At 41.7% G+C, this 27,927-nt stretch overlaps 1 protein-coding gene across 5 annotated transcripts in view; it reads left to right on the top strand.

Moving 5' to 3' along the window:
- The window catches only part of Dnm3 (dynamin 3), a 495,066-nt gene that overhangs the window by 156,812 nt on the left and 310,327 nt on the right, over positions 1-27,927 (top strand). For all 5 annotated transcript variants that reach the window (XM_005363963.2, XM_005363962.2, XM_026787594.1 and 2 more), the window contains exons 5-10: positions 8,632-8,730; positions 9,306-9,466; positions 13,534-13,676; positions 18,780-18,915; positions 21,088-21,155; positions 24,194-24,332. In XM_005363963.2, the coding sequence (XP_005364020.1) occupies positions 8,632-8,730; positions 9,306-9,466; positions 13,534-13,676; positions 18,780-18,915; positions 21,088-21,155; positions 24,194-24,332 (746 nt within the window). The remainder of the gene's footprint in view (positions 1-8,631; positions 8,731-9,305; positions 9,467-13,533; positions 13,677-18,779; positions 18,916-21,087; positions 21,156-24,193; positions 24,333-27,927) is intronic.

Genomic DNA, 27,927 nt, shown 5'->3' with positions numbered 1-27,927 from the left:
TCATTACAGGTTCCCTATCCTCAGCTGCCCAAGGAACTAACTGGGGACATCGCCTTGGGCTCCTGGGAGCCACTCTAGGTTCAAGTCTCTTGACCACCCTAAGGTGGCTCCCTTATCTAAGAATTGTGCTAAAAGTGTGCTGGGCTTTGTATTAGAAAGTAACTACATTGCATAAAGATCAGTTGGATTTTTTATGTGCGTTTTTCATGTTTTCAAAGGGTTGGTCTGCAGTAGAGTTTCCCATCTAGTGTCTCTAGCATCTCACCATCCATAGGTCTCTCTGTGTTTGCTGCTAGGATTTTAAATGATTCCCATTCTTATAAAAGCTCTGGGAGTTATTTGGCTTAGAGTGTCCTAGACGTTTCCTTTTGCCTGCCGGCTAAAAGAAGTTTTACCTTAACATATAACACTGTTTCCAGAGACTTGAAAAACTGCCATGAAAATTTCTTGAGCTTTTTCTCTTCTTGGCTCCTTCTTATCTGGTGAATTATTCCGCAAAGTCTACTGTCTCAGAGTCCTTAAACGCTAGTCTGTGTCTTCTGAATTAAGCATGACTAACGATGTCTCCTTGGATGGTATCCTTCTACTCAGAGTCTGGATTGAACCACCAAGCAGAAAATGGTTGTAAAAATTTATCTCGTTTTTCTTTTCTCACTATCACAGTCCTGTGAAATACATTGCTCAAGGTCTGAAGTGGTTTTCATATTAATGCATGTTCAGTTTCCTAGAGTTTAGGAAAGAGTCGTGTGTCTAAGGCTGGAGAGATGCAGCTCAAGCCATGAACTTTATGGCTTGAGGACCGGAGATAAGGCCTTTGGTACCCATGTAAATGTTCAGTAGGTGTGATAGCCTGCCCATAATGCCAACAATGGGAGGAGGGTAGATACAGGAGATACTTGGAGAAGGCTGGCTAGCTAGATTAGCTGAATCAGCTAATTCTGGGTTCAAGTGCGAGATACAGCCTCAGTACATGTGCATGTACACCAGAACATGCACACCATAGATATGACCACTACACACACACACACACACACACACACACACACACACACACATGCACACACACACTATTCTTGTATAGTTTGAGGCAGAAATTAAATGGAAAATTCTTAATATTGACTTTTATTTTCTACCTTTTGACTCTTAAGAACTTGTAAGCTTTTAAAGGACCAACGGACACAAATTTATAGATTTATTTAAATCTTTTGCTTCTATTTACAAATGATAAGTTTTTTGTATGAACAAATGATGAGTTTCTTGCATGAGTATCTTTTTGAAATTCTTTGTTTTAGCTGGCAAGGAACAATCAAGACAAATGAGCACTCCGGATCTTCCCTATAGTACAAGTTACCACATGTACATGGCTTACAATCATTTCAGAACGGAGATGAGATTTCTAACTGACCTGCAGTGTTTGTTTCTCTGCTGGGTAACCTTCCCATGTTAGGTGTTCTTTATGGCCACTCTCCTCTTCAAAGATCCACCATACCTATCAACGTACAGTAAAAAGTAGACTCGGGCATAAGTGCCGCCATCCTAGACAGGTTTTTCTTCATGGTGTCATCCAGATATCCAAGCTCCTTCCATCTTGCCACCCTTAGAGACTTAGTAACCCATTCTGAGTCTGTTTAGCAAGACAAAGGCAAAATAATATTTAGGAAAAGTTGTGGGAACCAACATAGAGACTGACTCTAAACGTGACATTTGCCAGTTCTGTCTAAATCCTTTTAGCTCCATTGTAACCACGGGAACAACATAAGGCACATTGCTACTCATTTATAAATGAGACTTGGAAATTTAGTTTATCCCCATGCCAGTGGAAAAGAAGGAAGTATGTTCAGCTGACACACAGCAGGAGGTTTAGGAACACGTAGATCATTTTTCTTTTTCATGTCTCAGTTCTGTTTGGTAGTATAACATCTCTGAAAGAAACACGTTGTACACAGATTTTCTTGTTTTTGAGCTAATTCTTTCTGTTCTCTGTTCTTTCTCTCTTCCCTTTCCTCTTTTCTTATTTATTTTTCCTTCTTTCACAGACATTACAATTTCCAAATACTTGGTTTGTCTCTGGGCTATCCTAGCAAACTGGAACAAGACAGAATCTCTACTGCTATCATAAATTCTTAATATTTTATACTGTGTACTTAACATTTTACTAAGGAACACAAAAAATGCCAACTGATGACTTTGAAAATGAAAAATGTTTTCAGCAGAGTTAGAAGTAATGAGAAAATAAAACTCATGAAAAACCTATAGAAAAATTAGATTAAGCTCTTCCTATTTGTTATGGTTTAATTGCTTTGGAAAATAAAATGCTCTATAACCATTACCAAATAAAGAACTACATTTATTTCATCCCAACCCCACCTAACCCTACACCATGAATTAACTGAAGTACATCGAATTTAAAAAGTATGTTTTTAATCTTGCTGTGTATATTTTTTATATTACTTCTATAATGACCATATTTACTGTTATTGTATCATTATGCACTGTGTTCCAGATTGCTTTCCTAGCAACTGATAATGCTGTCTGGGCTCGGTTTGGTTCCACTTCTTAATTTGATGAAAAGAATCACACAACTTGCAGTCTAGTAGCACACATAAACAGAAGAAATGGCAGCGTCCTCATAATAAATCACTGTGTATTGACAGTAAATCTAGGTATCATGGGAGAAAGTTATCATGGAACTTCTCTAGAAACTGTGTTTCAACTTCTGTATGATCCTAATAAAAACAGGCAACTTTGCATTTTCATTAATTAATTTGGCTCATAAACTAAATCCCCACTGTTAGCCACCTGTACGGATGGCTTCATATACACATATTATGTGTAGGTCATGTATGGCACAATAGACCCTTGTTGTTTTAGAACTGTGATTTCAGTGTATCTGAGAATTTTGAAGGCAGAGAGAATGAGCCCTGAATCGTGTTTGTGGGTGTCTGATTAAGGGCTGTGGGTAGGGCTGACATAACATTTGAAGGGTACATAGAGTTGATGAAGAAGGCAAGGAGAAGCGAAGCTGAAGCAAGTGGCATTGTGAAGATAAGGAGAGGAAGACTAGCGGCCCTGTGCCGAACAAAAGTGCGGATGTTGTGGAATCGTCCTTCACACTGTGTGAAGATGTATCACTGCGACTAGTTTAATAATAAGCTGAACGGCCAGGAGCTAGGCAGGAGGTATATTACAACTGAGTTTAACTGAAGTTCAGAATCAGTCAAGCTGTAGACTTTGGTAAGGAATGGGACTGGTGTGGATACAAATTTCTCTGTTTTGAGAGTGTTGTTTTTGTTTGTTGATTTGTTTTCCACTTGTACCACGATACCTAGCCTATCTTCTGGTCTGGTTTAATAACCTCTATCTTTTAGTTGGTGCAGTTAAGCTATTGATATTTAATGTGATTACTGATGTCACTGAATTAATAGCTACCTTGAAATTAATGTCTCCTTGTCCTTGTTTTTTTTTCCTATTTTGTCTTTTTCTTTTCTTCCCTTTTTGTTTCTAATTGAGCATTTTATATTATTCATTTTCTTTGCTTTCTTAGCATCTCTGTTGTATTTTACCTTTAGAGTGGATGCTCTAGGGTTAGCAATATGTGCAGCTAATCTGAGTCTACCTTTAAGCAACACTGGATTTTGCTATGAGTAACATGAATTTTTATTTCATTTCTATTACAATGTTTTTTTTCTAATTTTCAAAACAGGATTTTTCTGTGCAGCCCTGGCTGTCCTGGAACTCACTCCATAGACCAGGCTGGCCTTGAACTCAGAGACCCAGCTTCCTCTGCCTCCTGAGTGCTGGGATTAAAGGTGTGAACCACCACTACCTGGCTGCAGTGCTTTTTACCTTTGGCATTGCTTCTGGAGTCTTTTTTTTTCCAGCACTTGCCCTTTTCAGCCCATTTGTTCTTGCAGGTGTGTGCACCGTTCATTGCAGTCCTTAGGATAGGAATCTCATTTTAAAATAGTTCCAAGTCTGTTAAGTTGAGCATCTCTGCCATATCCGGGTCTGGTTCTGATGTTTGTTGTGCCTCTTGTCTTTTAGTACGCCTTGTCCTTGATAAGATATGCTACTGTGTGTAGGAACTTTGATAAATAAGCCTTCCATAATGCATTGGATAATGGAGAGAATGAGAGAAAATATTCTACTATAGCCAGTGATTCAGTCACAGTATTTCAGTCAGCCCATGCTTCTGGAGTTTGTAAGTGTTTCATAGCCTTTGTCCCACCCTCTTAGGTGAGTAGAGGTGGCCAGGGCAGGCTAGAATTGAATATTTTCCTTCAATCAATTTGTTTGGCCCTGCAAAGTCTTCTGAGGATTAGGTCCCTATTGACAGCTTCTCCTGGGGGCACACTATGTGTGATGGTTATAATGTGTTATCTATCAACTGGATAAGATCTAGAATCATCTGGGAGATGGGCCTCTAGATATACCTGTAGGGGACTACCTTGGTTATGTCTACTGGTGTGGGAAGCCCTGTCTTGATTGTGGGTGGGGCTTTCCTTAGAGATTCTGGACCGTATCAAATGGCAGAATTGAGTGGATACAAGCATGTCATGTACCCATGACTGTTGGATGTGACAGCTGCTTCAAGATCCTACTGCCTTAAATCCCCCATCATGATAACCTGTACGTTGAATTGTGAGCCCAGAAACACATCCTTCCTTAAGCTGCCCTTTTCAGGGTAGTTGATGACTGCAAACCGAGAAGAAAGGATGACGCCATGTTAATAGGAGTGGCTGCTCCGCAGACTTCAAACTGGTTGTCCCTCCCCTCTCACCATCACAGGTGGTTCTTATGTAAGAACTGCCCTGAGCTCCCGGAAGCAACATGCATGCGTGCACCGCAAACACACATGCATGCGCACACACATGTGTACACAACATGTCTTGCTCTTAACTCTCATGGTTTTCACACTGAAGTCTGTCTAGCAGGGTTTAGCTTTTCCTGCCTCGACACTGAGCATCTGTAACAGCATCAGTTGGGAAGCCACACCTATTGTCCTTGGATAATTGTAACATTCCCTTTAATGCCCCAAAGATCGCCTTTTGGAAGCACAAACTAGGTTTCCCTACCTAAGACTGATTGCCAAGGAGGTTTCCAGTTCTAAGTTTCTACTTTTGTAAAATTGGATTATTTTTTCTTTACCTGTCTTGCCAAAAGATTTTGGTGCATCTTTCACTGTGATCTTCCACCTGACAGATGCCTGATGGGTTCTAGCTGGTTGTAGCCGTTGGTTGATATTTTATGTGCTGGTAGACTCCTGCTACTCTGGTTTAGGTTCCAGAGTCGCTGTCTTCTCCCTTTTGTGATGAGGCGGAATGACGCCACAACTTCAGAAAGTCTGTCTTTGAGAGTTGCAAGGAGTGTTGCATAACTACCCCTGGGCAGCAGGGTGCTGTGGTGTGTGGCTGCCCAATTGGCAGGTGCAGTTTCCTACTGATGAAGAAATGAACACCCCAGAGCTGAGAAGGGCTGAGAGGCTCGTTTCTAAGTCAGTGCGCTTAGCTTCCTGTCTACATAAGCATCATATTTTTAAAGTGTCTGTATCTTCCCAAGGTTGTTCCCAGAACTCGTTGGTTCTCAGCAACAGTGCCTGTTCTTTATTGGAGAAAAAGCACAGCAGAAACACAAAAGTAAAAATTTTATCATCTCTGAACTTATATTTTTACCAAGAGGGTCAGGAGTGTCTTAACCTGTAACTTGCTCTTCCTTTGTCACTAAAGATAACTCTTTAAAATCTGGAAATCACTCCCATCTCCAGACTTCTGACTTGTAGCTCTATAGACGAGTGGGACTAGTTGTTATGACTAAGCTGTCAAATAACACAGCTAATTGCTTATAGAATCTAAGAATTGGGGTGAAGAAAATTAATGTGGTTGAAAATGGAATGAGGTTGTTGGATTCAGCGCCATCAAACTCTAGCTCCACGTGTCGAAGCTGTGACCCTTAGGCAAGAATATTTTCCCTCTCACTTTTCCTCAACCTGTATAATTGGGAAAATAATAGCACCCATCTCATATGGTTTTCGTTTTGAGTTCTTAATGAGACTGGCTCAGGATCAGGGATCAACAATGTGTTCTGCTTTATGCAGGTCTTTAAATTCCCAGGGGCCCGCCTCAAAAGCCTTTGAAATCTTGTCTGACAATGGCTTTTTGAGATCCGTCAATGCAGGTCTTGATTCTGCCAGCAGGAGTTCATTCATTGATTATTTTAAGCCCCCTATTTGTGGAACAAAATGTGAAGAAAAAAAAATAGGCCTCTTCTCCTCCCCATTTTTGGTACACCATCTTATGAACTGAAGACTTGGCTGCCTCTTTCAGAAATACAGAAGTAGGAAAGAGATGCTTTTTTAGCCAGCTTTTAAAATTAAAATTATACATTTATATTCCTTAAAGGCATATTCACATACACATTTAAGATCTCTCTCTATCTCTATCTCTGTCTCTCCCTCCCTCCCTCCCTTCTTCCCCCTCTCTCTCTATATGTATATATCAGTCAATGTGTGTGTGTGTGTGAGAGAAAGAGAGAAAGAGAGAGAGAGAGAGAGAGAGAGAGAGAGAGAGAGAGAGAGAGAGAGAGAGGAGAGAGAGAGTTGGTAATGGTAAAAGACACTGCTCCTGTTTTGATAAAATCTTTGATTCCATCCTTCCTGGTCCCTAAACCTTGTAAGCTGTTGCATTTGGTATTTGCCTCCCTGCCTCTATATAATGTAGTTATACTGCTTCTTCCTGATATTGACATTTCTGAATTTTTATTCAACCTAAAAGCCCTCACACCACTTTCTCATACCTACAGGCACTTGCACACACACGGGGAATTGATTGTAAACACAAGGAGGGGGACAGAAGAGGGAAAAGTTACACTGAAGGTGTTTGAAAAAGTCAAAAGGAATTATTTTATATTTACTTAAATTACAAATTTTTCCTTCAGAAGTTTGAAACAATTTCTCTGTTGCTTTTGGGTTTCCAGTTTGCTTCTGGAAACGCCGAGATGGCCAGGCCTCCCAACCGTCTTCATGCGGCTTCCTTTTTAGACTCATCTGGCAGAATTTTTGGAACATTCTGTTTCTGGTGGTTTGAAATCTTACACTGACATGACAAATTGCATATGTTTTCACTTCGAGCTGGCACTTGCTGAGTTCATTCAACTTATAATTTCATATCTTTCACTGTGGGAACGCTGTCTTGAATAGGCTCTTCTTAACTCCTGAATATTTCTGCATGGGCTTTTCTCTGTGGGTCACCAATTGTTCAGACATTGTATCTTTGCAGTCGTTTATCTGATTTTTAAAGGCGTTTTTCTATTGTTTTCTGGAATGATTCATCAACTTCATCTTCCTACCTTTCTACTTAGGTTTTCATCTCTGCTTTGTCTCAGTGTTTCTGTGTGTTTGATTCTTCATGAATCCAAAGGCTTCTTTTTCTTCAAGGATATTAATAAAAATAATGAAGCTTTCTACCTTTTTCGTTATCTTTGCTGTGTTTAACTCATACAGTTACAATGCTATATAGCAACATTTCCATTCATGGTGAGCTGCGTATATATATGTGGTGGTGGTCTCATTATGGAACTTAAAAATTCCTAGGCCCAGTAATGCCAAGCCTTCTCAACGCTATGGTGACATTCCTTCCTTGTGTTTGTGGTGATGCTGCTGTGAACGTGTCCATTCCTCTCACAGTGCACGAGGGTGTCACATATTCAATTATGTATGTGCATGAAGCTTTGTCATGATATATATGACTGTCTTACTGATTTATTTATTAAGAGATATTTGATTTCTCTTTCTCCTCATGAGAAGTGTCAAGGGGCTGGGTTACAGCCGAGATGGTAGAGTGCTTGCCTTGCCTCATAGTTCCTGAGTTTGAGCTCCAGAACTCCCATGCAAAATGTTGGGCGTAGTGTTGCATGCTTGCAATCCCAGTGCCTGGAAAGCAGAGATGGATGGATTCCTGGGACCTGCTGACCGACTAGCTTAGCTTTCTTAGTTAGTTCTAGACCAACAAGAGAGCTTATGGGTCAAGAAAAAAGGGAAGAGTCAGTGGTGTCTGAGGAGCAGCATCTGAGGTTGTTTTGGATGTCCACATGCAAGTACAACATGAACATTCACACCCCTACACATGTGTATACATACATGTCGACCATAGAACCCTATTCTGTCTTAGGCTGGCTGCAGGCTCAGGCATCTCATGTTGACTGTATCTCTTGTTTCCATCAGGAGGCCCTATTGAGACACTGCCCTGTGCTACTTACTTTATATAAACATACTCTGGGATGCTTGATTGCATAGAATTCTACACATAGCACATTTCTCAGAGAATGTCCCTGTGGTTAAGTGACACGTGGCTGTATTTAGAAGTATTGTTGTGATGTACCTGATTTCCTCTCTTGGATGGAAAATTATCCCATGGATAAGTAGGTGTATAATCCATCTTCGCATTCCATCGATAATCACCAGACTGGTGTGACAGTAAGCTAGAAGCAAAGGAATCAAGAGAGAAACAGGAGAAGGGCCTGGAATATGAGCCTTCCATTTAGTGTTGAGATATTTATGCCCTTTGACTTAGTTAGTTTTGGTTGTTGTTGTTTTGCAAACTGTGTAGTTGACAGCTGTGTTTGTTTATGATACAGGTCTGAGGACCATTGGCGTGATCACAAAGCTGGATCTCATGGATGAAGGAACGGATGCCAGGGACGTCCTGGAGAACAAACTGCTGCCTCTTCGCAGGGGTAATGTACTGTGGTTTCTAAGGCCTGCTTTTTATAATATGGCAGAGAAATGGCTGGCAAGCCACAGGGAGGCTTGGCTTTACTGCTTCCTCCATTAGAAGGGAGCGATTTATTATTAACTATACTTTATATGGAATGGCACAATGTTCCCAAGTGTTGTGTTAAAGAATATTTCAAAAGGAGAACTATTTCTTAAAATAACAGGAATAGGAAAACAGGGAAAGGAAGGAGCTTGCAGCAAGGTTATAAATATTCATCACAGGCTACACAAATATACAGCGATCTGTTTTAAGTCAGATATTTACTTACCTGTTATACGATACAGTTGTTGAGATATAGTTTCTTAAAGTTTATAAATCTTTAAAAGCTGAGGGGTATTATTCTGTTGATTTCAACAATTTATCAATAGCCAAATCAGTGGCATTTACTGACTAGCAAGGTCTTGGATGGCATGCTGTAAGGGGGCTCAGTCTTCGGGCCTTAAAATTAATTTTATCTGTTAGAGAGCCTTGAAGTTTCTCTAGAATAAATGACAGAAATTGTGCCAAGTCCCATAGGTTTGTGTTTCGTTTCAGGCTACGTGGGAGTGGTCAACAGAAGCCAGAAGGACATAGATGGAAAGAAGGACATTAAGGCGGCCATGTTGGCAGAAAGGAAATTTTTTCTTTCTCACCCGGCTTATAGACATATTGCTGATCGTATGGGGACACCCCACCTCCAGAAGGTCCTCAATCAGGTAAAATTATTCTTTCAAGCAGTACGTACAATTATAAAATGTGTAGATTACTAGAATTAACATTTCTTATTATAAAATTTATTTTTCCCAGACAAGACACTCTATTTTTGATAATTTTAAAAGTCACTATTTAGACCCACACAATTGCCTTTTTCATTGGATTGAATTCACCTCAATATTGTTGACAGTATTCAAAGAAAAAAAACTTAGTGATTTAGGAACAGCAAACAGGAGACATGTGTGAGCATGCACTCACTCACAATACATTGTATCTTAAGCTAAACTTCTGCAGCTCTGACAAGGTAGATTTGTTTCAAATGCCAAGCTGTGATGGTTAGGTTAGATTTTCCATTAACTTTTTTTATGGTTTTTGTTACATCTTTATTAGCTTCTTAATTTAAAATATTGAAAAAATAAATCTTGATGAAGTAATTATTGATTTCCACTAATCTAAAACACCTTTTCTAGATAACACACTCACTCACAATAAATAGCACTGGATCTGGCATTCAGTCTGCCCTCTCCCATGAATCACATACACCGTCCCATAAGTTCTCAGTAGACTTTCTTACATAGCTTTTTTCCATATTAGAGTTGAAAAGTGTGGCAGGCATGGGTGGTCATTGGATACAGGCTTCCTTCTTGAGTTTCCACTAGTTTGACTTTATATGGCAAGTAGCTTCTGTCACAAATGCCCTAATAGTTTCTATATAAACTCTTCTCTATATCCTTAATGTGCCAATGAGTCAGGTAGTCACAAGTGTCCTGATGTGGTCCTTTGAAGGAATCAGTGGAGGTTGTCATGGTAAAAAGAGCTGATACTATACATGAAGCACATGAGCAAAACAACTTAATTTTAGAAAATAAAGATTAGCAATATACATTTAAGTGATGTTATCTGACCACCATAAATTTCTGCCTTTTAATTAAGGGCAAATGAGCATTTAGAAGCCACGAGGCAGCATTTGGCTGCATCACTTAAGACATCAATAAATTTTAAAGAGCAGCACAAGTCAGTCATGCAAGAACCACAATATTCTACCAATGTAGCCAGTGTTAATAACACTTTCTAGGTTACTGTTTTCAACACTATATTCTCTTAAGGAAATTATAAAAAGATTAAAAAGTATCCTAGGTGAAATTCAATAATGTAATTGGACATATAAGTTAGAAATAAAGTAGGTTTTGAATAAGAGAAAGCCAGAAGGACATGATTAGCCATTTAGGTACAGATGATCACCAAGTTAGGACATAATTGGATTCACGTTGAATGGAAACTGATTAGATTTTGTTCTGAAGATCTTTCCTTTCCTGTATAATTGCTCTCTGCTGTGTCACATGTATTCTCTCTGTGAGAGATCAGGATAACTTCAGCCGTGGTTTGATGTATGCTGTGGCTCCTCGGGATAACTGGGATGGGTGAGATAGAAAATGGCGTGGCATTTTTGAGGGACTGAGAGGAATATCATTGTGGCTGGAAAACATGGAGAAGGGAGTGTGGGCAGTGAGAGATAAAGTTGGAAAGGCAGACCACGGCCAGGGCCTCTCATGTGCACAAGTGGAAATAAAGAATTTTGCTGTTATCTTGAGGTGAGAGAGTCTTCAAGAGACTCCTGGTAAAGGCAAGGAACAGGCCATATTGGAGAGTTTAAAGGAAATGTAAGCCATAGGTAGGAAGATTAATTGTAGACCAGTTAGGACTAAAATTGCAGAAATCAGTTAAGAATAAAGTGAAAAAATATGGAATCTTGGTCTTTATAGGGCTAGTAGATTTGAGAAATGATGAGGAGAATTGAGAACTCAGTGACCCAAGGAGCTTATGATGGGTGATGTAGAACCATTGATGAGTAACTAGGTTAACTTCCAAGTTCCCAGACTGTCAGGATGTTGGTGACCTGTAGGAGAAGATGAGTATGTATATTGGCTTTCACTGATATGATAAAATAATAATTTACAAGGAAAAGAGATCTATTTTTGCTCGTGGTTTCAGAGATGTTAGTCCATGGCCACTTCATTCTATTGTGATGAACCTGTGGCCACACAGCTCATCACGCTGGGAGCTCATGGCAAAGATGGCTGCTCACCTCCTGGTGTCCAGGAAGGAAAGAAGGGACCAAAGTCTCAGTGTCCTTCAAGGGCAAGCTTCCAGCAACTAACTTCTTCCCACTAGCCCTGCATCCTCAACGTTCTAAAAACCTTCCAATATTTGCACAAGTTGGTGACCAAGCTTTTAACATGTGGGCATTTGAGGCCACCACAGAGCCAAACAGTCGCTGCCGGGTAGTTCATTTGGGCGTGTTGAGACTGGGTGTCATTTATAGATCCAGAAGATGGTAAAGCATGTATGCCTACAGCGTGGATAAGAAGTTCTGTTTGGAGATAATGTGTTAGCAAGAACAGTTGGTTGGATATTTGCCAAATCCACAGGTAGAACGAGATGCCTTAAGATAGAACATTCAACTGAGCTGAGAAGTAGGAGAGGATTCATAGTTGAAAATGTCAATGTTGTCTGTCTGATTAGAAGGATTGTTACAGGAGTTGGGAAAGGCACCTGAAAATGATTAGGATAAGTTAGAAGAGCCAGGGTTAAGGAAGTAGAGGAGAACCATGTTTTAGAATGCCAAGAGGAAATACAATGTTGCTCTGCTATTGAGATGTCTGTGAAGCACAAACAGAAGTAAGTGTTGTTATTTTCTGACAGCCCACACTGCATCAGGCGATTGCCATTCTTCTTGTGTTTAGGACCTTGTCTTCTGCACCATTGCTATTGAGAACACAGTTCTCTTCATTCGATTGTTTCCTTTTCCATAGCCACAACAGAAGTACCTGTCCAGGAACCAAGACAATTCACATTTCTTAGTAGTGAGTGATGGAGCCATGAATCATTGACAATTAAATAACCCCATGGGTTAACTGAATTCCTACGTCCATTCAAATAAGTGAAAATAAACAAAAGGACAAGTTAAAACAACTCACTAAGTCTTGATATATTTATTCTTGCTAGTATTCCTTTATTTTTCTTTCTCCCTTGTTTTCATTTTTCCCGTGTTGCTCTGAAGTTTCTATTACCTCTTTGTTTTTTATTACCAGTATGTTACTTCACTGGGTCAAGAATCTTTGTTTCTTTTAATTTAGCTTTTCAAAACCTTATTGTAGAAAGAACACATGACAGAAAACTGGACACTTGTGTTTCTTGCTCACGTTGTCTTTAATTAAACACACACCATTAGATTCTCTTGGAACATTTGTCCTGCTGAGTTTCAGGTGCAAACTGATTACAGAGGCATTGCCAATCAAATGACTGGGTAGAGATGCCAGTGGCAGAGAGCTGTCCCTTGCTTAATCATGGAACTTTTAAAGCCAACTCTTTGAAGGTATAGAGTGGTGTTCAGTCAGAGCTAGATGGCACCGAGAGATGCAAGACAGTGAAGGGGCCTGCTTGAGACCCAAAGCGCAGAGAAAGCTGACAGCTGGCAGCCACCTGTAGCACCTTTGAGCACCTGTGAGCCACCAGGATGCTCATCCATTTGGTAATGAAAAGAGCAGGTAGTGCCGGAGACTCTCATATTGCAACCTTTCTAGTACTTTTCTTTCTTTTTATTTTTTTTTTGGTCTTTTGATACAGGGTTTTTCTGTGTAGTCCCAGCTGTCCTGGAACTTGCTCTGCAGACCAGGCTGGCCTCAAACTTGGAGAAACATCTGCCTCTGCCTTCTAAGTGCTGGGATTAAAGGTCTTAAATGTGCCTTTCTATGAACAGCATCCTAAATTATCCAGTGCTAATGCGGTGCAGGGCAGCCCCACCCTTAACTTCAGGTATATTTTAGCAGGGTGTGGTAGGATGAAAAGGTAACCCAAGTGAGTAATTAACTGAAGGGCTTTTGAGCATCTCTAAAGACAGTACAGAGGTGTGGACATTGCTTCTTCCTGTCCGCTGATGCTGTCCATTTCAAATGTGCATGGATGTTCTAAGGGGGTGCTGACGAGAGCAACGGTGGAGGCGGAAGTCTATCTCACGAGCTGATCTTCACTCTCACACACATGTCTGGTTTTGCTGTGTTTTGTTTAGCAACTTACCAACCATATTCGAGACACCCTGCCCAACTTCAGGAACAAACTGCAGGGACAGTTGCTCTCCATAGAACACGAAGTAGAAGCCTACAAAAACTTCAAACCAGAAGACCCCACGAGGAAGACCAAAGCTCTGCTGCAGTGGGTCATCTCTCTCTTTCTTTGTTCATTTGAAACTTGTTTGCTTTGCCTTCTGTTTGTTGTGTTGTTTTCTGGAGGCAGTGAGCAGCATAGACGAGGCTCTGTGTGTTATACAGGGACCCTTGAGTCACGTTTACTCAAGGAACATTAATTGATTTTACTGTTATTATAAGCTTAACCCATTGTCCATCTCGTGAATCCAGTCAGGGGGTAAAACTAGCAGTGATAATTCGGGGGTGGGGGGGTGTGTTTTCTCCTCCCTTAGCCTCAGAAGTAAGTAGAGATGAGCATATTTATATTTTATAACTCAATCTGTAGATCTACTTTATTATCTTTTTCTAGTTCTCATGTGATTCCCTGTATGTATATTTTCATAGAAAGAGAATGAAATATTTAATTAAAAAACCATAGAGAATAAGGCCACATTTCAATTGCCTTTTCCTTTCCGGTAATGATTTTAATATGGCTGTTTAAACTTCAAGCACACAAACTCACATAGAGTTTTTACTCCTTCCTGGTCCCCTCCCCCATCGTCTCCCTGGGTTGGTAGGGCAGGATAGCAGAGTTGCTGGAGAATGCTTGCTCCTTTCATCTCTCCTTTGACCCCCTGTCACCTCGCTGTCTCCTCACCCTTGTGCTTCAAGTGGCACTAGGTCTGTGTCAATTGGAAGACTGCTATCTAGTATCCCTGTGCACCTGAGTTGCCTATCAACAATGATAGTTGATGCCTCCTATATTACTATTTATTTATCTATATTTGTGTGTATTGTATATGTATGTGGGGGCATGTGTGTGTGAGTGTAGGTCAGAGGTCAACATCGGGTGTCTTCTTTGATTGCTCTCCACCTCACTTTTTTTTTTCTTTGAGACAGGATCTCACAGAGTTCAGAGCTTACCAGTTTCATTAGACTGGCTGGCTGGCAAGCCCAAGAGACCCTCCTATGTCGCCCACCTCCACTAGCATACTGCAAGCACATGTTACTGTGCCTGGCTTTTTATGTGGGTGCTCGAGTCTGAACTCCCATCTGCTTGCTTGTGTAGCAAACATTTCCCAACTAGATCACTTCCATGGCCTGTGTTGTAGCACCTTTGTTCCTTGCACATCAAAGAAAAATTAGTTTCTTTTTCATTTACCCGGTCTTCAGTATGTAAGATCCCTTTCTTCCTGCCTCTTCACTGTGTGTTGGGGTGGTCCCTGAATGCTTGACAGCCAGCAGCGAGGAGAGACAAGAACAAAACTTAACTCAACACTACTTAGTTAGCTGGTGCTGGGCCAGACTTTTGGAGTCTGACACCAGGTGGTTCACTTTAGCCATATTTAAGCGCGGCACAATTTTGGAAAGAGTTTCGTGATGACAATTAGCTCAGTCCCAAGTGTACAATAAAGCTTAAGACATGTTTACATTGAAACCCTTTACAAAGTACATATGGTATGCTCCATAAAGATGGATTCTAATGACTCAGGAACAATGCTCATGATAAGGGTCTAGGGAGAATGTCGGAGGTAAAATAATGCCTCTGGGAGTAAGGATCGGCCTGGCCCTAAGATAACACAGAAGTCACTTAGACTGATGTAAAGCACACGTGACATCTCTCACAAGGATGGTTTTATGGACCGAAAAGCAATGCGCAAGATTTAGAGGGGAAAAGTCTGGGATAAACAAACATAATATTGTGGGGGATTCTGGTAAGGCCTGGCCCTACAGATAGCACAAGATCACCAGGTCGTAAACTACATTCTTTCTCAGCATTCCGGGAGGAAGGCAGGCAAATGTCTCCTTCCTTTGAAGTGACATGCCTGTGTGTTTAACTTTCCTGGCTTCTCCAGTGCCTGTGCGCATAAGCACTTCTTACCCCTCTACACTCCAATAGTTTATTCCCTGTATTTGCCTTATTTCTTCCCTGCTTGGTGGGTGAAAATTGACTTTTTGCTCTAGCAAATTTTTTTTGCCATAGTTGTCCAGTTTTAGCTTGGTGATCACCTTCTGGGGTGAGTGCTCACATGGACACAGATATTATTAGTGTTTTCTTGTTGTATACATTCAGTGTAAGGGATGTATTTCTTCCTGTAAACTTGGGCTATTTTGCTGAGCTGATGGCTTCTGCGGTGTCCCCCTACAATGTGGACTTCATCATCGGTTCAGACGGGCGTAGATCTTGCATTGTCCCACTATCTCAGCTGGAAAGAGGGGGGGGGGCACAATCTGTCTTCAAATGTGAGAGGGTGCTTTGAAGTGCATCCAGTGTTTTTTGCTTTGTTTAGAAGATATTGCTTGTGAATCAGGCAAGGCATCACAAAGGTATTGGACCCACTTTTGTGCTTGTTGCTGCAGTGATGGTCACAAAAGAAGATTAAATTTGTCATTTTAGTGAAGAGATTGTTAAATATTCAAATTGTTTCAGTGACATCTTATTTGAACCAGGTAATATTTCACTTAAAAATAATACCATACCAAAGAAGAAGAAGAAGAAAGTATGAGTAGACCTCTTCCCACGTCTGTTTGCTTCTTCTTGACTTTGATTAAACTCATACAATTCTTCAAGTTACATAGAAAAGAAATATATTTATATTAGGTCATGCACTATCTCAACATCTGTCTGAAGCTTAGATGTGAAGACTGGTCCTTGCCTCTGTGACGTCATGGGTCTTGACTGCAGAATATTTCACCATTAGGTTGTTGTTGACTAGACTGTTGATCCATCTTCTTGTGCTCCCACCTTTCCCAGCATTTTCCTTCATCCCCTCTTCCTGCCACCCTTCCATGTACTCTCCCCAGACCCGGGCTCTGCATCACTCACCATGGAGTTAGCAATGGATGGGAACCTTTGCTCTCTAGTAGAGGGTCATGAAGACGTGCGTGTGAATGATGATTTGTGTTAAACTCTAACCAACTCTGTGTATCAGAAGGAGGGAATGTTGGAGCCCAGAGGAGGAGTCAGGTACACATGAGAAGTACTAATTCCCAGGGGAGTGAATGCTCAAGGCCAGGAAGTGTGAGCAGGGTGTGTTAGGTTTAGGAGGAGGGAGGGTAAGAGAATAGAGTGAAGTTGGGGACAGCTTATTTCAATACCGCCAAAGAGGAGGGTATGGGAAGGATCAACGGAGATGGAAGTTTGCACACATTCCTAGCATTTCAGTACATATACCACAACCTTCCAGATGTTTAACAGCACAATTAAAAACATTAGCTGATACTTGGGTATGGCTAAATAATTTATAATTACTTTAACCTGTTATAGCCAAGACAATAAAAAGACACAAGTGCCAGGTGCTTAGAAAATATTTTTCCATTAGATTTTGAATTTGAAAGTAGTAGTTCTAATGTGTCAGAATTAGAATTTACAAACCTAGTTACCACAGATTTTCCTTTTTTCCTTTCTCTTTTATTCCAACCAGTTAGCCTAAGACAATTAACTACTTCATGGCACAAATATTTATTAAGCATCTCTTATAGGCTTATTGCTTGTGCAGAGATAAGCCCAGTGCAAGCCCTTGCCCTCAGTGGAGTGACTGACAAGGAAAGAAGCAGTGGTGGTGTGGTCTGTGAATGTGTTTTCTAGAAGCAGGCTGAAGAGGCAGGAGACCCCATCCTCTGGGTGGTGGTAGGTGATGATGGTAGCGGAGGACCACTCATCATGAGGGCTTTCTCAGAAGAGTTACTACTGGAGCTGGCCTTGAGACCAGAAGGAAGTTAGGAAGGAATGGAGTCAATAGTGCTACAAATAAACCCCCGGACGAGCACAAAAACACAGGGGCATGGTACATTTGGGGACTGGCCAGGAGATTCTTTGCGTGTGAATGGGAAGGTGCATGTGGGTGAACAGGAGAGAGGCCTCAAAAATAACCACGGCCACAGCATGCATAGTCCTAGATAACAGGTTCACCCCAACTGTGGGAACCTGCTGGAAAGCAAGCCAGAGCTAGTTGTAGAGGAGCCTGTGCTAACAGGTGTGTGTGTGTGTGTGTGTGTGACTGTGGCACTGTGACGTCTGACCTGGAGAGAATCCTATGATCAGGATGGAAATCTGGAGGTGCTTTAGTATCCAAAAGGGGGTTACTGAGGCCTGAGCCAAGGCATGGGAATCAGAAGGCTTAGGACTAAAAGAAGTTAAAAGGTTCAGGTTTTAGGTGTGTTGATCCAAGACAGCTAAGAAAAAATACATGACCAGCACACAGTTGCACATGTGGACAAGGTATTCCCATGAGTCATGGTAGCTGAATGATTCACCGTTAATAAGAACTCGGAGAGAGAAATTGGAGTTCAACCTGAAGGTCAGAAAAGCCAAACAGCCAGCTACTGGCTCTTACCACTACTTCAGTCTGAAATGGTGATCCTGTCTCCAAGAATCTCAGAATGAGACTGACCTTGAGAACTGTCTCCTCCCATTTTATAATCCTCTCTTGTTCTGAGATTAAAGGTGTGCATCACTGAAATTAAAGGCATGTACCACCCGGTTTCTATAGCACCTAGTGTGGCTACTGGGATTAAAGGTGTGTGTTACCACTGCTTGGTCTGTAGGACTGACCAGTGAGGCTGTTTTACTCTCTGATCTTTAGACAAGCTTTATTTATGAAATGTTGCTACATGAAGGTCTGGAAATATTATATATAATGGCCTTTGATGCTCTGATCAACCTTAGAGCACCCAGCGTAAATTCAGAGAAGAGGAGAGAGACTGAGGCGTCTATACTTGGAGGGAGAAAAGGAGCCAGTGCCCTGGCTGGGGTTTGAGTGGCAGGAGCTGTGAGTGGGAAGTGTGACGCCATAGGAGTAGAGGTTCCCTTGACTATTCTACCTAAGATTTATTACATTAATTTTTAATTCAAGCGTTCCTTAAATACCATTTCATGTTATAACCACAATGAACAGAGCACACTTAAAGAGAAAGATATTTAAAATATTTACTAGTTAAAATGTCTAAAATAAATCTCAGCAACTTTGTATTCTTGCAATGCCTTCTTAACTTGACCAGTAGGTGCCACTAAGAACACCAGAAAAGGAGTCTAAGCTACACCCGCCCTCAGTAAAATCAGTCAAAAACAGGAGAGCCGCAGAACTTTAGCTAACTTTAACTCAAGTCTATTTCTCTTCCTCAACTCTAGGATGGTCCAGCAGTTTGCTGTGGACTTTGAGAAGAGAATCGAAGGGTCGGGGGATCAAGTGGATACATTAGAGCTCTCTGGCGGTGCTAAGATCAATCGCATCTTCCACGAACGCTTTCCCTTTGAGATAGTGAAGGTTTGTAGCCAACGTTCTCTCTCCTGTTGCCCCGCGTCTTTCCCAGATCCCCTTTCACAGCTCTCCTGGTGTAATATGATGTACTAGGACCAATATTGTTCTTGGAATAAAACCCATGGTGCTCAAAATAGTCTTTTCTGGTTTCAGTTCATATAGTTTACTTCAAGATGCTTGAGTTTTCCATGACATTTATCAGTTTTCTGATTTAAAATATTTCTGAGATTCTCCTATGTACCAAAGTTCCAGAGATCAAAATAGAGAAGGGCCAACTTTGTCTAGTATGGAAATACAGAAAATGAAAAAGTAGACCACATAAGAAAACTTCAAGTGTTGCTGTGGTAACATGGTGCGAAAGTCCCTTTTCATGGGATGTTTCAACAGCTTTCTCTGAGCGAAGGGCATGTGACTATGACCAACACAGCATTAGGAGGTCAGTGTTATGAAAATCACTAGGAGAGGCTGACTCAGGGAAGAATATGTGTCCTCAGGTGAAGTCACAGAACGGGAACACGTGTAATAGCAAAGAGCAGACACAGCAGATAGAGAGCCAGCTGAGAGGAAGATGAAAGAATTTAGAGAGGAAAGAAAGTTCCAGTTCATCCAGGACTTTTCTGGTTGCAGTGAGGGGTTCACATTTAACAATGAAAAGCAACAGGGGTGTGTAACTGAATTGGATTGACGATCCCCACAGAATACTATGCCTCCCAGGTCACCAATGAGTAAGCAATAGAAATGGTAAGGAAGAGTAGGGCCTAGCTACAAGTAGATGGACCTTTTCATTTTTTCTTCCTGAAACTTCTATAATATCAGGGGTTCCTTAAAGAGGAAGAAAGCAAAATTACAAACACATGGTTAGGCGCATGATCTTGGAAGGACTCTTGTGCAAGGGAGGTCTGGAATGTAAAGTTTTTTTTTTTTGTTTCTTGGGGAAAATGATGTAACAAGAGAGAACGGAGAGAAGTAGATGACTGTGGGATTTTAGAGGTTAGGTTGATAGGCTTGGATTGATTCAAGAGACAGAAACCAGAAGATTCAAAATTACTCCCCAAGTTTTGGCTTTTGCCATTGGATAAGTGATGGTGCCCGTAGGACGAGGGAACTGAGGGAGACTGTCAGTGTGGGGGTAAGCAACAAGAGTTGTGTGGGCTTGCTGGCATTGATTGCTCAGCAAGGCAGCTCAGCGGCATAGGGACCGTGGCACTTGTCGGCACACGAGGGTGTGGATGTTTGTGTACTGGCGTGGGAAGGCGGTGGGTAAACAGATAGTTTTATTAAAATGTGCTAAGTAAAGTGGCAAACTTCAGCATGGAGTGCTATGGAAACACCACCCACGGATGTGAATCCCAGCCCAAGTGTGCAAGAGAGCCAGACTTCCGAGCTGCCTTTGGAAGAATGAGTAGCTAGCTAAGCAGCAGCCGGAGGGGCAGGGGTGGAAGTGTTCATGATACAAAGGAAGGAATGGTAAAGGCTCTGAGCTGTGGAGCCACAGCATATGACAGAGACTTATGTCAAGGCTTTGCTCCGGGACCGAGAGTGTAAGCGGGAAACAGGCAGAGCGAGGCTGGAATGGCTACAGCCCTGGCAAAGCTGAATCTGGTGTTCTCTGGATGTGCGCTCTGGGACTAAGCTCCCTGACACTTTGATCCTCCTTCCAAGTAGATTTGTAGTACCTGGGACTTCTGGGAAATATTTATATGGCAATGCATCCTGTGTTGGCTTGATGAGGTATTATTAATTTCCTTTTATAAGGAGCCTTACAGTCAGGTGGTTCAAATGGCCAGGGAGAAAGGACAGCTGTGTTGCCGCCACCCATCAGGAGACGCTCTCATATTTGCATCCTCCCGTGGACGCCACGTTACTACACTCAGCCAAAAGGAATTCCATGTTTCAAATGAGTGGCTGGGTTTATGTCCAGGAGGCATTCTTTCTGCACAGCACCCCTCATATATAATAGAGCCCAAATCTCTGCTCCACTGAACCCAGAAATCCCCAGTGTTCCATGTGGCCTTGAAATCCATATAAACAGATGTTTTGACCATCTGGGTTGAGCTTGCAAAAGACATGCATATCCATTTATTAATAATGAAGGCAAGTTATCCTCATTCTATACCATCCAATAATATTATCCAAAGGAATTAAGTCTCATAACTGTGGTTCATTTTGCATCTGCAGATGGAGTTCAATGAGAAAGAATTGAGAAGAGAAATAAGCTACGCAATCAAAAACATACATGGTATCAGGCAAGTGATTCCCATTTCCTTGTCTTCAATGTACCAAGGAAAATGAGCATTTCCAAATGGCTGGTCAAGTCATTTTTCATCATCAGAACAGAGGAGGACTAGAGAAGCAGAAGTCAGAAAGAGGAAATCCTGGTTTTGACTCAGCGATATTTCTCTATTGCTAGAGAAAGTTTTTTTTTAAAATAATAATTAAAAAACAAGTTTCTACATCAATGGTGTGTACTCTTCACAATAACAACTGAGTCTTCTCATCTCTGAGTGTGTGTGTGTAAGTTGTGTGTGTGGATGTGTTTGAGTACTCATGCAGCAGCATGGATACATGCATATGAGGAATTTGTGCAGGGTAATGTTTACCTGAGAGGAACCTGAGGGTAAAGGTTAGAGTGCAGGTTGCTGAGGATGGAGGAGCAGTGCGAGTCAAGCCATAGAGATGGCAAGTGTGTACCCAGTCTTCATGTAGCTTGGGCTTTGCGTCTTGTCTGTTGTGGGCAGTGTGGTTCAGAGAGACATGAACAGAATATGGGTTGGAGTGAGCTAGAAACTGAATTCCCCCCTTTTCAGAGGAAGATTATCATGTTATTTTATATTTTAGTATTCTTAGGCTTATATGACAAATCGTCACAGACTGGGTAGCTAGCTTATCAACAACAGAATTTGTCTCTCAGTTCTGGAGGCTGACAGCACATGATCAGGTTTCTCAGCTTGGCGGGGTCTGGTGAGGACCTTTTACAGTTTATATACTCAATGCATATACTTTCCAATCCATACGCTTTTGTGTAGTTGAAGGAGAACAAAGCTCTCTGATCTCTTTCATTAGGCACTAATCTCATTCACGAGAGCCCCACCCTGATGACCTAGTTTCTTCCCAATGCCACCATCCACATGTGGTGACGTCAAGTATAAAGGGTTTCAACACATGGATATTGGAGAAAACATATGCATTCATTCCATAGCAATGTAGTCTAGAACTAGGCTATAAATTGTTTTTAAAAATTCTTGATTTCATGGATAATAAGCTAAATAGGATTTGCAGGCACATGTTAAATAGAAATGGCCTGAGTGTAAGCTAATCCCATTAAGGTTGTTGGCTCCTTGTTCATGGATCACCTTCAGTGATGGAGCAGGTCCTCCTGTTGGTGTCCAGTCGTGGCTCAGCATCTGGCACAGGGCCAGGATGAGATTATGTTGGGAACAGATTCTGAGTGGGACCCTCCTGTCTCTACCTGTTCCCCATACTGGGATTAGAGGCACACAACACCACACCTAACATTTTAGACACTGGGATCGAATTAAGGTCCTGATGCTGGTATGGCAAGTCCTTAACCAACTGAATCATCCTCAGCCCCAATTTCCATTGTTTATGAAACACTCATAACCCCCCATCCTTATATTCACTTCCCCAAGTTCCTGCTTCACAGGAGAAAAGCATTATTATGACATCAACTTTGAATGCATTCCAGACAAAAGGAAGATTCCTGCTATTTGGCTATTAGTTTTTTATAAATTCCTCATCGAGGCATTGTGCATCGTCGAAGTGACATTGACAGCTCTTCAACAGTCACACTCTTCCTTTAGCACCCAAGGACTTTGGGCTGAGACCCAGCCAGGTCTCTGTAGTACAGCCTCCTGGAGAAAGTAGACTGCTTTCCTGTATGAAAAGGAGGCTCACATGGAAGAAGAGAGCTGCTTTTGAAATCCTTTAGGGATGGTAATGGAACTTATTCCATCACCCTTGTCATCTACTGACAGAGACAACCCAACACACCGATGCACATTCTCATGTAAAACAGCACACTTCTTGAATATAACACGCACACAGCAGCCTCCCTATGCATCAAGCCATCTCTGGATTACTCACAGTATCTAGTTCTATATGAAAATTGTGAAAATCATTGTTATGTGGCATTTTTAGATAAGTAATATCAAGAATAATGTTTGTAGTGTTCTGTACAGACACATACTATTTTTTTCCCCCTGAAAAAATTCAGACAGGGAACATGCTGTTACGGAGGCCTGATTACATTCCTTTCTGTTGTTTTGAAACAATGAGTTGAGACAAATGACAGTTAACATTACTTTGTAGGTTATGAAAACATGCTTGGCTGTTTTGTGTGTGGTGCAGGGCATCGAGCCCAGAGCTTGGCACATGCTGGGAAATGCTGCTCTTCTTCTCAGTGCTCAGGCATCCCTGTTAGATGCGAACTTGTGTTTTAGGATTATTAAAGACAGGGTTATAGCACCCACCCAGGGACTGTTCTTTGGGTGTATGCCTTTAATCCCAGACTTTGGGAGGCAGAGACAGGAAGATCTCTGAGTTGGAGGTCAGCTTGGTCTATAGAGTGAGTTCCAAGCCAACCAAGGCTACATGGAAAAACCTTGTCTCAAAAAAAAAAAAACAACCAAAAAAAGTTTTTATAAAGGTGTGATATATAGAACTACTTATTATATATGTTTTTTGTTATGGACATAGGCATGTTTCTTGCTCTTTCTCTGTGTTTCTCTATTGTGCCTCTGTGGTGTGTGTGTGTGTGTGTGCATGTGTGTATGTGGTCATGGGGGCATACAGGTGCACATGTAAGTGTGTGCACCTGCACACGAAGAGCAAAGGTCAGCTTTGTACAGGTGCACATGTAAGTGTGTGCACCTGCACATGAAGAGCAAAGGTCAGCTTCAACTGTCATTCTCCAGGAACCATCCATCTCGTGTTTGAAACAGGATCTCTTCTCAGCCTTCACCTTTCCAAGGCTGAACAGTGACCCAGAGGTCCTTCTGTATTTGTCTTCTCTCCTCTGGGGTCAAAGGCTTGGACCACAGTCCTGTCTTTTTGTGTGTGAGTGCTGGGGATCAAACTCAAGTCTTCATGCTTCAAGGCAAGCACTTTAATGCCTGGTCTGTAGCCTCAGCTACCTACTTACCTTTTATACTTGGTCTAGTCCACGCCTGATTTAAGCCGAATGTCAATTTAAATGTGTTTTTTGGGCTGTTGGCTACAGCTCAGCTGCTGAAATCTAATCTGCTGCTCTCTTTCTCACGTTCAGGACAGGGCTGTTTACTCCAGACATGGCTTTCGAGGCCATAGTCAAAAAGCAGATAGTAAAGCTGAAAGGGCCGTCCTTGAAGAGTGTGGACCTGGTGATGCAGGAATTGATCAACACTGTGAAGAAGTGTACCAAGAAAGTAAGTTTGGACTATTTAACTTCCCAGCAAGTGTCTCGTTGATTCCTTCACCTATCTTATGCCTTCAGAGGGCTCTGTCTCTCTAACTCCACTTCAAGAAAGACACTTGTGTCTGCACAAGGAAAAAGACTCTGCCAGTTTATAGTGGAAGATGCTTTTGCAGTGAGCAGAGCACAGTCTCCCATCATGCCCCACAACACCTTTGCTTAGCTCAGGAAGAGTTTGTTTGCAGTGAGCAGAGCACAGTCTCCCATCATGCCCCGCAACACCTTTGCTCAGCTCAGGAACAGTGTGTTTTACCCATCGAATTCTTTTCCTTGCTGTCTGAAACAGATAAACATCACTTTAGGACAATTAGATGAATGCCATAAACAAATTCCTATGGTCTGTGGTTGAATATAATTGCTAGATAAGGACATCATTGACATTGTGTGTATCAATAAAAAACCTTGAAATTTATTAATAATTCCATTTTAGGCTGGCATTCTGAAAACAATGTAATTAATGTTGTGGTTAAGTGCCCTCTGAGGCCTGGTGACACAGATCCAAACATCTGACTTCTCTCTGTATGCACCTTTCAACCCAAGTGCAGAGATGTCTCAAATGTGCCATGCCTCTGCGTGTCTGCATCTTTGTACTTGTTTTGCATATTTACAGCAGCTTTGTGGTAGGAGTTCAGAGACTTCAGGCATCATTCTGTTTTGTCCTCTCTGTCATGGTGTCACCGTTGGAATGAGCCCATGTCACACATCAGAGCACATTGGTAGTATAGTGGTGAGCATAGCTGCCTTCCCATGTCACACATAAATTAATAAGTCAGAAGGAGTAAGTATGGTGCCTGAGAGCACACAGTGAGGACAGAACAGAGTGATGCCAAGTCTATGGACACCGAACACAGTGCCTGATCACAGTAAGCCCTCAGCAAATGGTGGCTCATCTGTAAGTGGCCATTTCTACATCACCCTATCATCTGTGCTTTGAATAAATATTAAATCTCTAGTGGAGAGTTGTTGGGGAGAGACTGCCCATTTGGAAGGCATCTCACTGAAGAATATGGAGAGAACATGCTAAATTGCTAAGACCACTAAAAGAGTACTTTTCGGGGAAAGCTGGGAAGATGGCTTAGCAGTTAGGAGCACTCACTGCTCTTGCAGAGGACTGGAGTTCAGTTCCTAGTATTCACACATGTGGTAGTTCATGACTGCCTGTAGTTCTGGCTCCAGTGACCTGAAGCCATTTTCTGGCTTTTGTACAAACCCGTATGCATGCACGTCTGTGCACACGCATATATAAATTTAGAAGCTTAAACTTATTCATATATTGCTTCTTTTTTCTTTTTTTAATTTTATCTTTAATTCTATTTTGAGATAGGGTCTCTCTGTGTAACCCTGGCAAGCCTAGAACTTATTTTGTAGACCAAGCTGGCCTTGAACTTGCAGAGATCTGCCTACCTTTGCCTCATGAGTACTAAGATTAAAGGCGTGCCCCACCACAAAAAATTTAAAGAAATATTTTGTACTGGAAAAGAGAGTTAGTGGTAGTATTTAGGGGAAAGCAGGCCTAACCTATGACAGTGACTTAGGGGCCATGGGCATTTCTGGAACACATGTTTTTGTTTTTGCTTTATGTGTGGTTACTGGGAGCAAATGGTAGGAAAGGCAAGGGTGTTGGTCCCAGGCTCCTGGAAGAGAAACTGAGACGAAGATCTGTGCAGAGTGAACATGGCAAGGGAGAGAGAGTTCTAGCTATAAATTCTGAATGAGAAGAGACAAGAAGGAGCATGATGTCTAGGAGTCACTAGAAGCCGAGACACCAGCTGTGGAATTCCTACAGCTCCTCTGTGAGCCTTGATGTCCAGGTCTCTCTTTCCTCCCTAATGGCAAGAGTCCCAAGGGTTAAGGTGCTAAAGATAGCGGGGGCAGAGGAAGCACACAGGGAAGAAACCCATCTTTTGAACACCAGCATTCAATGTGTTGGAAGCCAGTTACTGTGGTGATTTTTCATTTGTATTTTAATAAACAAAGTTTGCCTGAAGTTCAGAGTACATGCTCAACTTAAGTCAAAAGTCAATTTAAATACACTAGTCAGCCTTACAGACCAGGCAGTGGTGACCCACACCTTTACTCCCAATAGTCACACTAATTTGCCACAGAAACTGGGCAATAGTAGTACACGCCTTTAAACCCAGCCCTACAGAGGAATATAAGATGGGAGGAGACCTCCCACACAGTCTCATTCTGAGATTCTTAGAGGCAGGATGGCCATTTCGGACCGAGGTAGAGGTAAGAGCCAGTGGCTGGCTGTTCGCCTTTCTGACCTTCAGGTTGAACCCCAATTTCTGTCTCTGGGTTTTTATTAATGGTGCTATAAGTTATTATTCCACACTCTGGGATCCCTGTCTTTTGCCTGTGCATCTGAAGGAACCTTGATTGGCTTCTTAACTGACCTTAGGATTAACTAGTACCACCCCATACCAGCCACCCAGATTGCCAGCTTCAGCACAATGATGTGGTCTGTGCAAAGGCCTTCAGTTAGGTGTGCTGTGAAAAAAAAAGTTGTCTGGTTTCTCAGAAAACTGAGCCGAGGGCTTTGCAAAGCTTGCTAAATTGTTAGCTATGAACGGCGTGCTACTGGTGATGTAGGGACAGGATACTAGTAAAACAGTTGGCTGGGTGCTTATAAAAATGTGGAGTTCCTGCATTCAGATTATTTAACAAGTGTGTTCACGTTCTCCCTCCCTTTAAAGAAAGCAGAACTGGAGATGGTAGATGAAGGATGTGGTTTATGTAAGACAGAAGAGGCGTAACTCGAATCAGTGGGTGCATATGCAGAGAGCAGGCTCTGGCCTCACATCAAAAGACTGGCACATGTGTATACATTTATGTTTTCAGTTATATAAAGTGTTTATGGTATATATGAATCTTTTTATTTTTATTTATTTATTTTTTATCACTGCCCATTGTATCCAACTCACTGGGAAAGCGACAGTAAGCCTGGGATGAGACAGCTTGTTCCCAAACAGTTTCTGGCTCCTATTCTTGCTCCCCCAATTTTGAACCTCCATTTCTATCATAATTTCTGCATCAATCTCCCGTATATTTTTTTCTACTGTCTTCCCAGAACATTCTATATTTTGCTTTAGATATAATAAAGCAAAACAAAGAAAGCCTAGATTTCTCCCCGAGGTTGTTATCTGCCCTAGAGATTTCTTCATGGATGGAAAATTTTTGGTATAAACCTAAGAAAATATTGAATGGCCTGATATTAGGCATGGCATTTGCCTACTTCTCCTGCCATGGGTTCCAAACAGAATTTAACCATCCTTCTGTAAATGCCTTCCATGAAGGCCCAAGTGGTACCAGGACATGCCTCCACCTCGTGGCTCTCACAGCCAGTCCCTATCTCCTCCCTTGGTGCAGCAGGATTTTTAGAAGCTGGCTGTAGGTGGACTTTTCTTTTTTTATACACAAGTTCCCAGATAATCAACATGGATACTTAATTGATGTGGGAGTGTCATATATCAATCTGTTGATTTCATTGGTTAAGTAATAAACAAACTGCTTGGGCTCATAGCTTAGAACATAGGTGGGTGGAG

This window comes from Microtus ochrogaster, assembly GCF_000317375.1.
Source record: "Microtus ochrogaster isolate Prairie Vole_2 chromosome 6 unlocalized genomic scaffold, MicOch1.0 chr6_random_2, whole genome shotgun sequence".
In the NCBI taxonomy this organism is placed as follows: domain Eukaryota; kingdom Metazoa; phylum Chordata; class Mammalia; order Rodentia; family Cricetidae; genus Microtus; species Microtus ochrogaster.
The sequence above is the reverse complement of the archived record's forward strand: the minus strand, read 5'-3'. Positions and strand labels throughout refer to the sequence as shown.